Source organism: Somniosus microcephalus, chromosome 28, assembly GCF_052327205.1.
Source record: "Somniosus microcephalus isolate GS21.2 chromosome 28, FLI_Smic_1.0, whole genome shotgun sequence".
Lineage (NCBI taxonomy): Eukaryota > Metazoa > Chordata > Chondrichthyes > Squaliformes > Somniosidae > Somniosus > Somniosus microcephalus.
Window position 1 is genome coordinate 8,650,283 of NC_141014.1, and position 14,701 is coordinate 8,664,983.

The 14,701-nt window shown below is 52.0% G+C and overlaps 1 protein-coding gene across 1 annotated transcript in view; it reads left to right on the forward strand.

Moving 5' to 3' along the window:
* Window positions 1-3,135: 3,135 nt before the first annotated feature.
* Window positions 3,136-14,701, forward strand: part of rrp7a (ribosomal RNA processing 7 homolog A) — a 55,396-nt gene continuing 43,830 nt past the window's right edge. Inside the window, exons 1-6 of the mRNA XM_085969432.1 lie at window positions 3,136-3,246; window positions 3,699-3,841; window positions 4,631-4,756; window positions 5,542-5,665; window positions 5,959-6,056; window positions 6,186-6,384. Coding sequence (XP_085825558.1) covers window positions 3,210-3,246; window positions 3,699-3,841; window positions 4,631-4,756; window positions 5,542-5,665; window positions 5,959-6,056; window positions 6,186-6,384 — 727 coding nt within the window. The 5' untranslated portion in view covers window positions 3,136-3,209. The remainder of the gene's footprint in view (window positions 3,247-3,698; window positions 3,842-4,630; window positions 4,757-5,541; window positions 5,666-5,958; window positions 6,057-6,185; window positions 6,385-14,701) is intronic.

Genomic DNA, 14,701 nt, shown 5'->3' on the forward strand with positions numbered 1-14,701 from the left:
ACACACCTGGGCAGTTTTCCACATTGTCGGATAGATGCCAGTGTTGTAGCGATACTGGAATAGCTTGGCTAGAGGCGCGGCTAGTTCTGGAGCATGTCTTCAGTACGATAGCCGAGATGTTGTCAGGGCCCATAGCCTTTGCTGTATCCAGTGCGCTCAGCCATTTCTTGATAACATGTGGAGTGAATCGAATTGGCTGAAGACTGGCTTCTGTGATGGTGGGGACCTCAGGAGTAGGCCGATATGAATCATCCACTTGGCACTTCTGGCTGAAGTTGGTCGCAAACGTTTCAGCCTTGTCTTTTGCACTCACATGCTGGGCTCCACCATCATTGAGGATGGGGATATTCATGGAGCCTCCTCTTCCTGTTAGTTGTTTAATGGTCTCCCACCATTCACGACTGGATGTGGCAGAACTGCAGAGCTTTGATCTGATCTGTTGATTGTGGGATCGCTTAGCTCTGTCTATAGCATGCTGCTTCTGCTTTTTAGCATGCATGTAATCCTGTGTTGCAGCTTCCCTAGGTTGGCACCTCATTTTTATGTACGCCTGGTGCTGCTCCTGGCATGCTCTTCTGCACTCCTCATTGAACCAGGGTTGGTCGCCTGGCTTGATGGTAATGGTAGAGTGAGGGATATGCTGGGCCATGAGGTTACAGATTGTGGTGGAATACAATTCTGCTGCTGCTGATGGCCCACAGTGCCTCATGGATGCCCAGTTTTGAGCTGCTAGATCTGTTCTGAATCTATCCCATTTAGCACGGTGGTAGTGCCACACAACATGATGGAGGGTGTCCTCAATGTGAAGTCCACAGCACAGACGTGACCGTCTATAACACGTTAAAAATCTTGCGTACAATGTGCGCTTTCTGTAAATGTCACACTTATTTCCTGTCACCTTCTGCTGGTGATGCCCCTGTTATACAGGGAAGCTGCTGATTATTCAGTGAAATTCCTCATCTCATTGAGAGAGGCCACAAGAATTTCTTGTCCGGCACATACAGAAAACCCACCTCCATGCCTGAATCTCTGAACCAAGTTACACAGGTCTGTGGGTGCCTGATCCAGAGTATACCCGCTCTCCCTATGGGGGCACACCCTACTTACCTGAGAATTGAGATCTTATACACAGCCCAGGTTTAGCAGTCCCCAAGTAGTTGGAGTTTAGCCAGGTTACCAGTGCACAGCTCTGGTGAGCTCCCCGCAGTGTGCCCAGCTGGTCCCACCTGCCCCGCTAGTTTGCAGGGCTATGAGGAGCGGACTGGGGAGAATCCCAGCTTCATGGTCACTTTTACTGATACCTGCTTTTTATTTTATTTCCACATTTTTTTAACAATTCAAATTCACAAACTGCCGTAGTGGGATTCACTCACATTCTCTGGATTACTAATCCACTAATATAACTACTGCACTGCTGTAACCTTAAATGCTGGACTTAAATCTGCACCTACCACTGTTTAACCCAATAATACTTTACTCTTGAAAGGAGCTTTCCGCAGTCAGTTTTGCTTTACTGCCACAACTACTGAGATTTTATCACCAAGGTAGAAGCAGGAAGCTGTTCCTGATGGCACATCCCAGCCCCGTGTCAGAACATGTTGGATGCTGTAGTCCCTGACTGATTGCTCAAGGACTGTGTGAGCTGGTGGTGCAACTGGGGACCTTACTCCAGCTGGTGAGAAGAGGAGGATCAGTTGGGACCACAAGTCATGTTAAAAACTCATTTAGATTGGGAGAACATAGTGTTGAGGGGAGGTCTGTAATGAGGGAGTGGTGGAGGTGTAATGGGCCTGTAATGTGAGCCTAATTGGAGTGAAATGTGGAGAGCAATGGGACTGTAATCTGGACTGTAATGGGACTGCAATGTGGGGTGCAATGGGACTGTAATGTGGGCTGTCATGGGACTGTAATGTGGGCTGTCATGGGACTGTAATGTGGGATGTAATGGGACTGTAATGTGGGCTGTAATGGGACTGTAATGTGGGCTGTCATGGGACTGTAATGTGGGCTGTCATGGGACTGTAATGTGGGCTGTCATGGGACTGTAATGTGGGGTGTAATGGGACTGTAATGTGGGCTGTAATGGGACTGTAATGTGGGTGTAATGGGGCTGCAACGTGGGTGTAATGGGACTGTAATGTGGGGTGTAATGGGACTGTAATGTGGAGTGTAATGGGACTGTAATGTGGGCTGTAATGTGACTGTAATGTGGGCTGTAATGCGGGCTGTAATGGGACAGTAATGCGGGCTGTAATGGGACAGTAATGCGGGCTGTAATGGGACAGTAATGTGGGGTGTAATGGGAAAGTAATGCGGGCTGTAATGGGACTGTAATGTGGGCTGCAATGGGACTGTAATGTGGGGTGGTAATGGGAGGGCTCTGCTGGCCCCACAGCAGGAGGGAGTTTCCCATTCCTGCTGATGGGGACTGGTCTCGGTAAAGCTAGAGTGATCCCTTGAACAACTGCAGGCTGCCCAATGTGACTGTTCTGGTTCGAGGCCACCAGAAAAGATTTTTGGTTGACGCGGGAACGTCCCGTACCTGCATCTGGGGATCCCCTTCTGGAGGGAGTAAAGTCACGGGAGCTATTGATTTAGAAGGGTTTGCTGGTGGGTTGAATATCAGTATTTTGACAGGAAGTCAGCCAAAAATTGGTAACATTGAGAGCCAGGTTCAGGCAGCATGGATACAGGGTAAGCCGAAAGATACAGATGGAATATTAGGGGTGAACTGGCTGGAAAGATGTGGTGCAGCAGTCGACAAGGCTAACCATTGCTCATGGAAGAGAATAGAGAAGGAAGGATGTATTAATTTAGTGGGAGTTTAGAAGGGATATCATTTCGGGATCGTATTAACCCATGATGATCCTGTAGTACAAGAGATCCTTGCACAGACAAAATGCTGGGCAACTCACAAGAATGATTGTGGGAAGATAGAACAGGAGCTGATAGTGACCTGACCCCCGGGGACATGACCGTCAGTGACCTGAACCTAGTGACCTGACCCTCGGGCCCTGACCCTCAGTGACCTCAGTGTGTGGGGGCGGGGCCAGTGTGTGGGGGCGGGGCGAGTGTGAGTGGCGGGGCTGTGTAAGTGGGCGGGGCCTGTGTGAGGGGGGTTGTGTGAGGGTGTGACGTCGTTCCGCGGATGAGCAATCGGCATCGCTGGGCGGGACTTCCGGTGGAGCCGTGTTTCCGGAGTGAGCGGGATGGCGCCGCGCGGTTTGGGTTCGCGGGGATTCTCAGGTACCGGGGGTTGGGGAATGAGGAGAGGTGGGGGGGTGTCTGGTGGGGGCGTCTGGGTGTCGGGTGGGGGTGTCGAGGGGTGCGGGGGGAGGGTGGGGGTGTCGAGGGGTGCGGGGGGAGGGTGGGGGTGTCGAGGGGTGCGGGGGGAGGGTGGGGGTGTCGAGGGGTGCGGGGTGGGGGTGTCGGGGGGAGGGTGCGAGGGGAGGGTGAGGGTGGGGGTGTCGAGGGGTGCGAGGGGAGGGTGGGGGTGCGGGTTGGGGGTGTCGGGGGGTGGGTGCGAGGGGAGGGTGGGGGTGTCGGGGGGAGGGTGGGGGCTGCGGGGGGAGCGTGGGGGCGTCTGGGGGTGCGGGGGGAGGGTGGGGGTGTCTGAGGGGTGGGGTGGGTGGTGTCGGGGGCTGCGGCTCCGCCGCCTTTTCCCTTCAATAATCTGGGGTTTTCTCTCTGGTTGCCAGCGATCCCGGTGAGATTCTCGGAGCAGCGCCGGGCCTGTCGCCACCTGTACGTGAAGGAGCACCGGGTCCGCCAGGGCGCCGACGGCACCAGGCCGCAGGACCGCACTCTGTTCGTCCTCAACCTGCCTCCCTATTGCACCCAGGTAACGCTCACCGCCGGGGCTTGGGTCAGTGACTTGGGGGTGGGGTGGGGTGGGGAAAGGGTCAGTGACTTTGGCGGGGGGGGGAAAGGGTCAGTGACTTTTGCGGGGGGGGGGGGGGAAGGGTCAGTGACTTTTGGGGGGGGGAAGGGTCAGTGACTTTTGGGGGGGGAAGGGTCAGTGACTTTTGGGGGGGGTGGAAGGGTCAGTGACTTTTGGGGGGGGGAAGGGTCAGTGACTTTTGGGGGGGGGGGAAGGGTCAGTGACTTTGGGGGGGGGGAAGGGTCGGTGGGGGGGAAGGGGAAGGGTCAGTGGCTGGGGGGAGGGGCAGGGTCAGTGGCTGGGGGGAGGGGAAGGGTCAGTGGCTGGGGGGAGGGGAAGGGTCGGTGGGGGGGAAGGGGAAGGGTCAGTGGCTGGGGGGAGGGGAAGGGTCAGTGGCTGGGGGGAGGGGAAGGGTCAAGCTGCTGCGGGGGGGGGAGAAAGGGTCAGCATGTGGTCCATTACACCTGTTCATGTGATTGTCTCTCACTGGCAGTAATGGGGTGTGGGTGTGAGGACCTGCTGACTGGCGGGGGGGAAGGGGTGAGAGTGGCCTGTGCTGATCGACCGTGTGCGGAAGTGCTTGGCCTCCCCTGAGCACCTGACCCCACGGACAGTCGCTGTTGTGTCCTGGGGCTGGGGGCGTTATTTCTGAACCTGCTGTAGATTAATTTTGTCTTTTTTTATTAATACCGGTTTAGCAATGCTTGAGCTGTGTAAATGTTGTGTACCTTTCTGTGTGTTGTGGGCTAGGAGTGTGTGCGCAGGCTGTTCTCTCAGTGCGGCCCAGTCACCTCTGTGGAGCTGCAGGAAAAGCCAGGCCCAGGGAGCAAGCCTGAGACGCAGAAATCAAAGTTCTTCCCAGGCCGATCGGTGCAGGTACGTAACGTCGGTGTCCGGCGTGACGTGGGTCAGCGCGGTTCCGGGAGTGACTCCCACCACTCAGGCCACCAGTCTTCCGTCTTGATGAAGGTGTCAGATCGACTGCCCTGCCCGTAACGCACTGTGCTAAGGCAAGAGGCTGTGCTGATTGGGTGAGGAGGTTCGGCTCCTTTCCCACGCACTGTGGCGAGGCAGCGCCTGGGACGGGTCCATTCACCCAGTGTGGACTGTCATTCACATTCTATCCATGTTTAACTAAATTTCTCTGTGTATTCCATTTATAAAGCAACCCAGAACAGACCCAGTTTGTGTGGGGGTGGACTGTCTGATACTAGCTCTCAGTCGAGGTGATGGGTCATCACCATCAGCCTGGGGCTGCACTGACCCAGAGACAGAGTAAATAGGCGGCTGTGTGTCAGACTTGGCTCTGGGTCCCATCGGCAACCGTTTACCAGCCTGGGGGTGTGACCCGTGACACTGGGCTTTGCCGGGGCCCCTGGACACGGATACTGGCCCTAGGGATCATGAGGATGAGGGGAAAGGTCGGCTGGGGGCCCCGGACCACGGACACTAGCTGAAGTTGGGTTCTGGGCCTGGCCTCACTGTGTAGGTTGCTCGGGGGGGCCGCAGACTGGCAGTGCCCCCAGGAGTCAGACCTTGGCTCCGTGTGCCCTGGGGCGGAGCCCCGGCCCAGACCAGGGTGGCCCGAGGTTGTACCCCACGGCGCCGTGTTCCCAGGACCCTGCTTTGTGCCGTGCTGTCTAACTCTCTTCTTGCTGCAGGGTTTCCGAGTGGCTTACGTCGTGTTTAAGAGTCCGGCTGGGGTGAAATGTGCAACGTCCCGAAATCCCCGAGACCCCTGGGTCCTGTCACCGAGTCAGCGCCCCATCACAACAGGCCTTCAGAGTGAGTGCCCCAGACCGACTGCTTACGGGTAATGGAGGGCGGGACGGAGCGTGGTGCCCGGGGTGGGGGGGGGTGCCAGTGGATCGAGGGGGGCGGTGCTGGCGGAGCGTGGTGCCCGGGTGGGGGTGGAGCGCGGTGTCCGAGGTGGGCGGTGCAGTGCCGGTGGAGGAGGGTGCCGTGCTGGTGGCGCGCAGTGCCCGGGGGCAGGTGCGGAGTGCAGTGGTGGGGGGAGACATTGGATGGTACCACCCTCGGTCGAAGACCGAGATCCTGACCCTTTTCTTCTTTCTCAGAGTGGATCCGGAATTATTGCTCTCGCATCACCGACCCCGGGGAACTGCAGAGTGATGTCGACCAGTTCATGCAAAAACACGACCAGCGGGTGGCAGAGGTACGGGGGTGGGTGGTCTCGCTCGGTGGGATGGGTGGTCTCGCTCGGTGAGGCGGGTGGTCTCGCTCGGCGGGGCGTGAGGTCTCGCTTGGTTCCCGCGGTTTCTCACGGCGCTCGCTCTGTTCCCAGGTGGATGCGCTTGCGGAGGCTGAAGACGGCGTCCCAGACGAGGAAGGCTGGGTGAAGGTGACCAGGAAAGGGCGGCGCCCGGGCCTCCCCCGGACCGAGGCGGGTAATCTGCGGGCGATCCAGCGCGAGAAACGCAAGCGGGCTCAGAAGGAACTGCTGAACTTCTACAGCTGGCAGCACCGGGATACCAAGCGGGAACGTGAGTCACGGAGGGGCTGAGTGCACGGCGCAGGGCCCTGAGGAGGGGCAGGCGGCACGGCGCACGCGGGCGGGTGAAGAGCGAGAGGCAGGGGCCACCAGGCCCACTTCAGGAGACCGGGACCTTGGACTTGGTGAGCAGGTCCTGCAGCAGGTGGGGGGCTCGGCGCTCACACTTCAACTGGAGTCAGTTTCTCTCCCGGGCTGGCCATCCCTCCCAGAGTGGAACCTGGATACAGACCACCTGAGCAGGGCCCCATTAAACGTGCGAGGAGGGGGGACATTTCTGAAGGGAGTGAGGAACAGCTTGGAACCGCCTTAAGGCTCCAAGTGCAGCCCAGACTGGGACTGTCTCAGGTTACATCGTAGCTCAGTCCCAATCGCTCTCTCTGATTATATCGTAGCTCAGTCCCAATCGCTCTCTGATTATATCGTAGCTCAGCCCCAATCGCGCTCTCTCATTATATCGTAGCTCAGTCCCAATCGCTCTCTCTGATTATATCGTAGCTCAGTCCCAATCGCTCGCTCTGATTATATCGTAGCTCAGTCCCAATCGCGCTCTGATTTATATCGTAGCTCAGTCCCAATCGCTCGCTCTGATTATATCGTAGCTCAGTCCCAATCGCGCTCTGATTATATCGTAGCTCAGTCCCAATCGCTCTCTCTGATTATATCGTAGCTCAGCCCCAATCGCGCTCTCTCTCTGATTATATCGTAGCTCAGTCCCAATCGCGCTCTCTGATTATATCGTAGCTCAGTCCCAATCGCTCTCTCTGATTATATCGTAACTCAGTTCCAATCGCTCTGATTATATCGTAGCTCAGTCCCAATCGCGCTCTCTGATTATATCGTAGCTCAGTCTCAATCGCTCTCTCTGATTATATCGTAGCTCAGTCCCAATCGCGCTCTCTGATTATATCGTAGCTCAGTCCCAATCGCTCACTCTGAATATATCGTAGCTCAGTCCCAATCGCGCCCTCTGATTATATCGTAGCCCAGTCCCAATCGCGCGCTCTCATTATATCGTAGCTCAGTCCCAATCGCTCTCTGATTATATCGTAGCTCAGTCCCAATCGCTCTCTCTGATTATATCGTAGCTCAGTCCCAATCGCTCTCTCTCTGATTATATCGTAGCTCAGTCCCAATCGCTCTCTCTCTGATTATTTCGTAGCTCAGTCCCAATCGCTCTCACTCTGATTATATCGTAGCTCATTCCCAATCGCGCTCTCTGATTATATCGTAGCTCAGTCCCAATCGCTCTCTGATTATATCGTAGCTCAGTCCCAATCGCTCTCTCTGATTATATCGTAGCTCAGTCCCAATCGCGCTCTCTGATTATATCGTAGCTCAGTCCCAATCGCTCTCTGATTATATAGTAGCTCAGTCCCAATCGCTCGCTCTGATTATATCGTAGCTCAGTCCCAATCGCTCGCTCTCTCATTATATCGTAGCTCAGTCCCAATCGCGCTCTCTGATTATATCGTAGCTCAGTCCCAATCGCTCTCTCTCTGATTATATCGTAGCTCAGTCCCAATCGTTCTCTGATTATATCGTAGCTCAGTCCCAATCGCTCGCTCTCTCTCTGATTATATCGTAGCTCAGTCCCAATCGCTCTGTTTATATCGTAGCTCAGTCCCAATCGCGCTCTCTGATTATATCGTAGCTCAGTCCCAATCGCTCTCTCTCTGATTATATCGTAGCTCTGTCCCAATCGCTCTCTGATTATATCGTAGCTCAGTCCCAATCGCTCTCTCTGATTATATCGTAGCTCAGTCCCAGTCGCTCTCTGATTATATCGTAGCTCAGTCCCAATCGCGCTCTCCGATTATATCGTAGCTCAGTCCCAATCGCGCTCTCTCTCTCATTATATCGTAGCTCAGTCCCAATCGTGCTCTCTGATTATATCGTAGCTCAGTTCCAATCGCTCTGATTATATCGTAGCTCAGTCCCAATCGCTCTCTCTGATTATATCGTAGCTCAGTCCCAATCGCGCTCTCTGATTATATCGTAGCTCAGTTCCAATCGCTCTGATTATATCGTAGCTCAGTCCCAATCGCGCTCTCTGATTATATCGTAGCTCAGTCCCAATCGCTCTCTGATTATATCGTAGCTCAGTCCCAATCGCTCTCTCTGATTATATCGTAGCTCAGTCCCAATCGCTCTCTCTGATTATATCGTAGCTCAGTCCCAATCGCGCTCTGATTATATCGTAGCTCAGTCCCAATCGCTCTCTTTGATTATATCGTAGCTCAGTCCCAATCGCTCTCTGATTATATCGTAGCTCAGTCCCAATCGCTCTGATTATATCGTAGCTCAGCCCCAATCGCGCTCTCTGATTATATCGTAGCTCAGTCCCAATCGCGCTCTCTGATTATATCGTAGCTCAGTCCCAATCGCGCTCTCTGATTATATCGTAGCTCAGTCCCAATCGCTCACTCTGATTATATCGTAGCTCAGTCCCAATCGCGCTCTCTGATTATATCGTAGCTCAGTCCCAATCGCTCTCTGATTATATCGTAGCTCAGTCCCAATCGCTCGCTCGCTCTCTCTCTCTCATTATATCGTAGCTCAGTCCCAATCGCTCTCTGATTATATCGTAGCTCAGTCCCAATCGCTCTCTGATTATATCGTAGCTCAGCCCCAATCGCGCTCTCTGATTATATCGTAGCTCAGTCCCAATCGCTCTCTGATTATATCGTAGCTCAATCCCAATCGCTCTCTCTCTCTGATTATATCGTAGCTCAGTCCCAATCGCGCTCTCTGATTATATCGTAGCTCAGTCCCAATCGCTCTCTCTCTGATTATATCGTAGCTCAGTCCCAATCGCTCTCTGATTATATCGTAGCTCAGTCCCAATCGCTCGCTCTCTGATTATATCGTAGCTCAGTCCCAATCGCTCTCTGATTATATCGTAGCTCAGTCCCAATCGCTCTCTCTCTCTGATTATATCGTAGCTCAGTCCCAATCGCTCTTTCTGATTATATCGTAGCTCAGTCCCAATCGCTCTCTGATTATATCGTAGCTCAGCCCCAATCGCGCTCTCTGATTATATCGTAGCTCAGTCCCAATCGCTCTCTCTGATTATATCGTAGCTCAGTCCCAATCGCTCTCTCTGATTATATCGTAGCTCAGTCCCAATCGCTCTCTGATTATATCGTAGCTCAGTCCCAATCGCTCTCTGATTATATCGTAGCTCAGTCCCAATCGCGCGCGCTCATTATATCGTAGCTCAGTCCCAATCGCTCTCTGATTATATCGTAGCTCAGTCCCAATCGCTCTCTCTGATTGTATCGTAGCTCAGTCCCAATCGCTCTCTCTCTGATTATATCGTAGCTCAGTCCCAATCGCTCTCTCTGATTATATCGTAGCTCAGTCCCAATCGCTCTCTGATTATATCGTAGCTCAGTCCCAATCGCGCGCGCTCATTATATCGTAGCTCAGTCCCAATCGCGCTCTCTGATTATATCGTACCTCAGCCCCAATCGCTCTCTCTGATTATATCGTAGCTCAGTCCCAATCGCTCTCTCTCTGATTATATCGTAGCTCAGTCCCAATCGCGCTGTCTCTGATTATATCGTAGCTCAGTCCCAATCGCTCTCTCTGATTATATCGAAGCTCAGTCCCAATCGCGCTCTCTGATTATATCGTAGCTCAGTCCCAATCGCGCTCTGATTATATCGTAGCTCAGTCCCAATCGCGCGCGCTCATTATATCGTAGCTCAGTCCCAATCGCTCTCTCTGATTATATCGTACCTCAGCCCCAATCGCTCTCTCTGATTATATCGTAGCTCAGTCCCAATCGCTCTCTCTCTGATTATATCGTAGCTCAGTCCCAATCGCGCTGTCTCTGATTATATCGTAGCTCAGTCCCAATCGCTCTCTCTGATTATATCGTAGCACAGTCCCAATCGCGCGCTCTCTGATTATATCGTAGCTCAGTCCCAATCGCTCTCTCTGATTATATCGTAGCTCAGTCCCAATCTCGCTCTCTGATTATATCGTAGCTCAGTCCCAATCGCTCTCTGATTATATCGTAGCTCAGTCCCAATCGCTCTCTCTGATTATATCGTAGCTCAGTCCCAATCGCGCTCTCTGATTATATCGTAGCTCAGTCCCAATCGCTCTGTCTGATTATATCGTAGCTCAGTCCCAATCGCGCTCTCTGATTATATCGTAGCTCGGTCCCAATCGCGCTCTCTTATTACATGGTAGCTCAGTCCCAATCGCTCGCTCCGATTATATCGTAGCTCAGTCCCAATCGCGCTCTCTGATTATATCGTAGCTCACTCCCAATCGCTCTCTGATTATATCGTAGCTCAGTCCCAATCGCTCTCTCTGATTATATCATAGCTGAGTCCCAATCGCTCTCTCTCTGATTATATCGTACCTCAGTCCCAATCGCGCGCGCTCTGATTATATCGTAGCTCGGCCCCAATCGCTCTCTCTGATTATATCGTAGCTCAGTCCCAATCGCTCTCTGATTATATCGTAGCTCAGTCCCAATCGCGCTCTCTCTGATTATATCGTAGCTCAGTCCCAATCGCTCTCTCTGATTATATCGTAGCTCAGTCCCAATCGCGCTCTCTCTGATTATATCGTAGCTCAGTCCCAATCGCTCTCTCTGATTATATCGTAGCTCCGTCCCAATCGCTCTCTGATTATATCGTAGCTCAGTCCCAATCGCTCTCTCTGATTATATCGTAGCTCAGTCCCAATCGCTCTCTCTCTGATTATTTCGTAGCTCAGTCCCAATCGCGCTCTCTCTGATTATATTGTAGCTCAGTCCCAATCGCGCGCTCTGATTATATCGTAGCTCCGTCCCAATCGCGCTCTGATTATATCGTAGCTCAGCCCCAATCGCTCTCTCTGATTATATCGTAGCTCAGTCCCAATCGCTCTCTCTCTGATTATATCGTAGCTCAGTCCCAATCGCTCTCTCTCTGATTATATCGTAGCTCAGTCCCAATCGCGCTCTCTGATTATATCGTAGCTCAGTCCCAATCGCGCTCTCTCTCTCTCTCTCTCCTTATATCGTAGCTCAGTCCCAAACGCTCTGATTATATCGTAGCTCAGTCCCAATCGCTCTCTGATTATATCGTAGCTCAGTCCCAATCGCTCTCTGATTATATCGTACCTCAGTCCCAATCGCTCTCTCTGATTATATCGTAGCTCAGTCCCAATCGCTCTCTGATTATATCGTAGCTCAGTCCCAATCGCTCTGATTATATCGTAGCTCAGTCCCAATCGCGCTCTCTGATTATATCGTAGCTCAGTCCCAATCGCTCTCTGATTATATCGTAGCTCAGTCCCAATCGCTCTCTCTGATTATATCGTAGCTCAGTCCCAATCGCTCTCTCTGATTATATCGTAGCTCAGTCCCAATCGCTCTCTCTGATTATATCGTAGCTCAGTTCCAATCGCTCTGATGATATCGTAGCTCAGTCCCAATCGCTCTCTGATTATATCGTAGCTCAGTCCCAATCGCTCTCTCTGATTATATCGTAGCTCAGTCCCAATCGCTCTCTGATTGTATCGTAGCTCAGCCCCAATCGCGCTCTCTGATTATATCGTAGCTCAGTCCCAATCGCTCTCTCTCTGATTATATCGTAGCTCAGTCCCAATCGCTCGCTCTCTGATTATATCGTAGCTCAGTCCCAATCGCTCTCTCTGATTATATCGTAGCTCAGTCCCAATCGCTCTCTCTCTCTCATTATATCGTAGCTCAGTCCCAATCGCGCTCTCATTATATCGTAGCTCAGTCCCAATCGCGCTCTGATTATATCGTAGCTCAGTCCCAATCGCTCTCTTTGATTATATCGTAGCTCAGTCCCAATCGCTCTCTGATTATATCGTAGCTCAGTCCCAATCGCTCTGATTATATCGTAGCTCAGCCCCAATCGCGCTCTCTGATTATATCGTAGCTCAGTCCCAATCGCGCTCTCTGATTATATCGTAGCTCAGTCCCAATCGCGCTCTCTGATTATATCGTAGCTCAGTCCCAATCGCTCACTCTGATTATATCGTAGCTCAGTCCCAATCGCGCTCTCTGATTATATCGTAGCTCAGTCCCAATCGCTCTCTGATTATATCGTAGCTCAGTCCCAATCGCTCGCTCGCTCTCTCTCTCTCTCTCATTATATCGTAGCTCAGTCCCAATCGCTCTCTGATTATATCGTAGCTCAGTCCCAATCGCTCTCTGATTATATCGTAGCTCAGCCCCAATCGCGCTCTCTGATTATATCGTAGCTCAGTCCCAATCGCTCTCTGATTATATCGTAGCTCAATCCCAATCGCTCTCTCTCTCTGATTATATCGTAGCTCAGTCCCAATCGCGCTCTCTGATTATATCGTAGCTCAGTCCCAATCGCTCTCTCTCTGATTATATCGTAGCTCAGTCCCAATCGCTCTCTGATTATATCGTAGCTCAGTCCCAATCGCTCGCTCTCTGATTATATCGTAGCTCAGTCCCAATTGCTCTCTGATTATATCGTAGCTCAGTCCCAATCGCTCTCTCTCTCTGATTATATCGTAGCTCAGTCCCAATCGCTCTTTCTGATTATATCGTAGCTCAGTCCCAATCGCTCTCTGATTATATCGTAGCTCAGCCCCAATCGCGCTCTCTGATTATATCGTAGCTCAGTCCCAATCGCTCTCTCTGATTATATCGTAGCTCAGTCCCAATCGCTCTCTCTGATTATATCGTAGCTCAGTCCCAATCGCTCTCTGATTATATCGTAGCTCAGTCCCAATCGCGCGCGCTCATTATATCGTAGCTCAGTCCCAATCGCTCTCTGATTATATCGTAGCTCAGTCCCAATCGCTCTCTCTGATTATATCGCAGCTCAGTCCCAATCGCTCTCTCTCTGATTATATCGTAGCTCAGTCCCAATCGCTCTCTCTGATTATATCGTAGCTCAGTCCCAATCGCTCTCTGATTATATCGTAGCTCAGTCCCAATCGCGCGCGCTCATTATATCGTAGCTCAGTCCCAATCGCGCTCTCTGATTATATCGTACCTCAGCCCCAATCGCTCTCTCTGATTATATCGTAGCTCAGTCCCAATCGCTCTCTCTCTGATTATATCGTAGCTCAGTCCCAATCGCGCTGTCTCTGATTATATCGTAGCTCAGTCCCAATCGCTCTCTCTGATTATATCGAAGCTCAGTCCCAATCGCGCTCTCTGATTATATCGTAGCTCAGTCCCAATCGCGCTCTGATTATATCGTAGCTCAGTCCCAATCGCGCGCGCTCATTATATCGTAGCTCAGTCCCAATCGCTCTCTCTGATTATATCGTACCTCAGCCCCAATCGCTCTCTCTGATTATATCGTAGCTCAGTCCCAATCGCTCTCTCTCTGATTATATCGTAGCTCAGTCCCAATCGCGCTGTCTCTGATTATATCGTAGCTCAGTCCCAATCGCTCTCTCTGATTATATCGTAGCACAGTCCCAATCGCGCGCTCTCTGATTATATCGTAGCTCAGTCCCAATCGCTCTCTCTGATTATATCGTAGCTCAGTCCCAATCTCGCTCTCTGATTATATCGTAGCTCAGTCCCAATCGCTCTCTGATTATATCGTAGCTCAGTCCCAATCGCTCTCTCTGATTATATCGTAGCTCAGTCCCAATCGCGCTCTCTGATTATATCGTAGCTCAGTCCCAATCGCTCTGTCTGATTATATCGTAGCTCAGTCCCAATCGCGCTCTCTGATTATATCGTAGCTCGGTCCCAATCGCGCTCTCTTATTACATGGTAGCTCAGTCCCAATCGCTCGCTCCGATTATATCGTAGCTCAGTCCCAATCGCGCTCTCTGATTATATCGTAGCTCACTCCCAATCGCTCTCTGATTATATCGTAGCTCAGTCCCAATCGCTCTCTCTGATTATATCATAGCTGAGTCCCAATCGCTCTCTCTCTGATTATATCGTACCTCAGTCCCAATCGCGCGCGCTCTGATTATATCGTAGCTCGGCCCCAATCGCTCTCTCTGATTATATCGTAGCTCAGTCCCAATCGCTCTCTGATTATATCGTAGCTCAGTCCCAATCGCGCTCTCTCTGATTATATCGTAGCTCAGTCCCAATCGCTCTCTCTGATTATATCGTAGCTCAGTCCCAATCGCGCTCTCTCTGATTATATCGTAGCTCAGTCCCAATCGCTCTCTCTGATTATATCGTAGCTCCGTCCCAATCGCTCTCTGATTATATCGTAGCTCAGTCCCAATCGCTCTCTCTGATTATATCGTAGCTCAGTCCCAATCGCTCTCTCTCTGATTATTTCGTAGCTCAGTCCCAATCGCGCTCTCTCTGATTATAT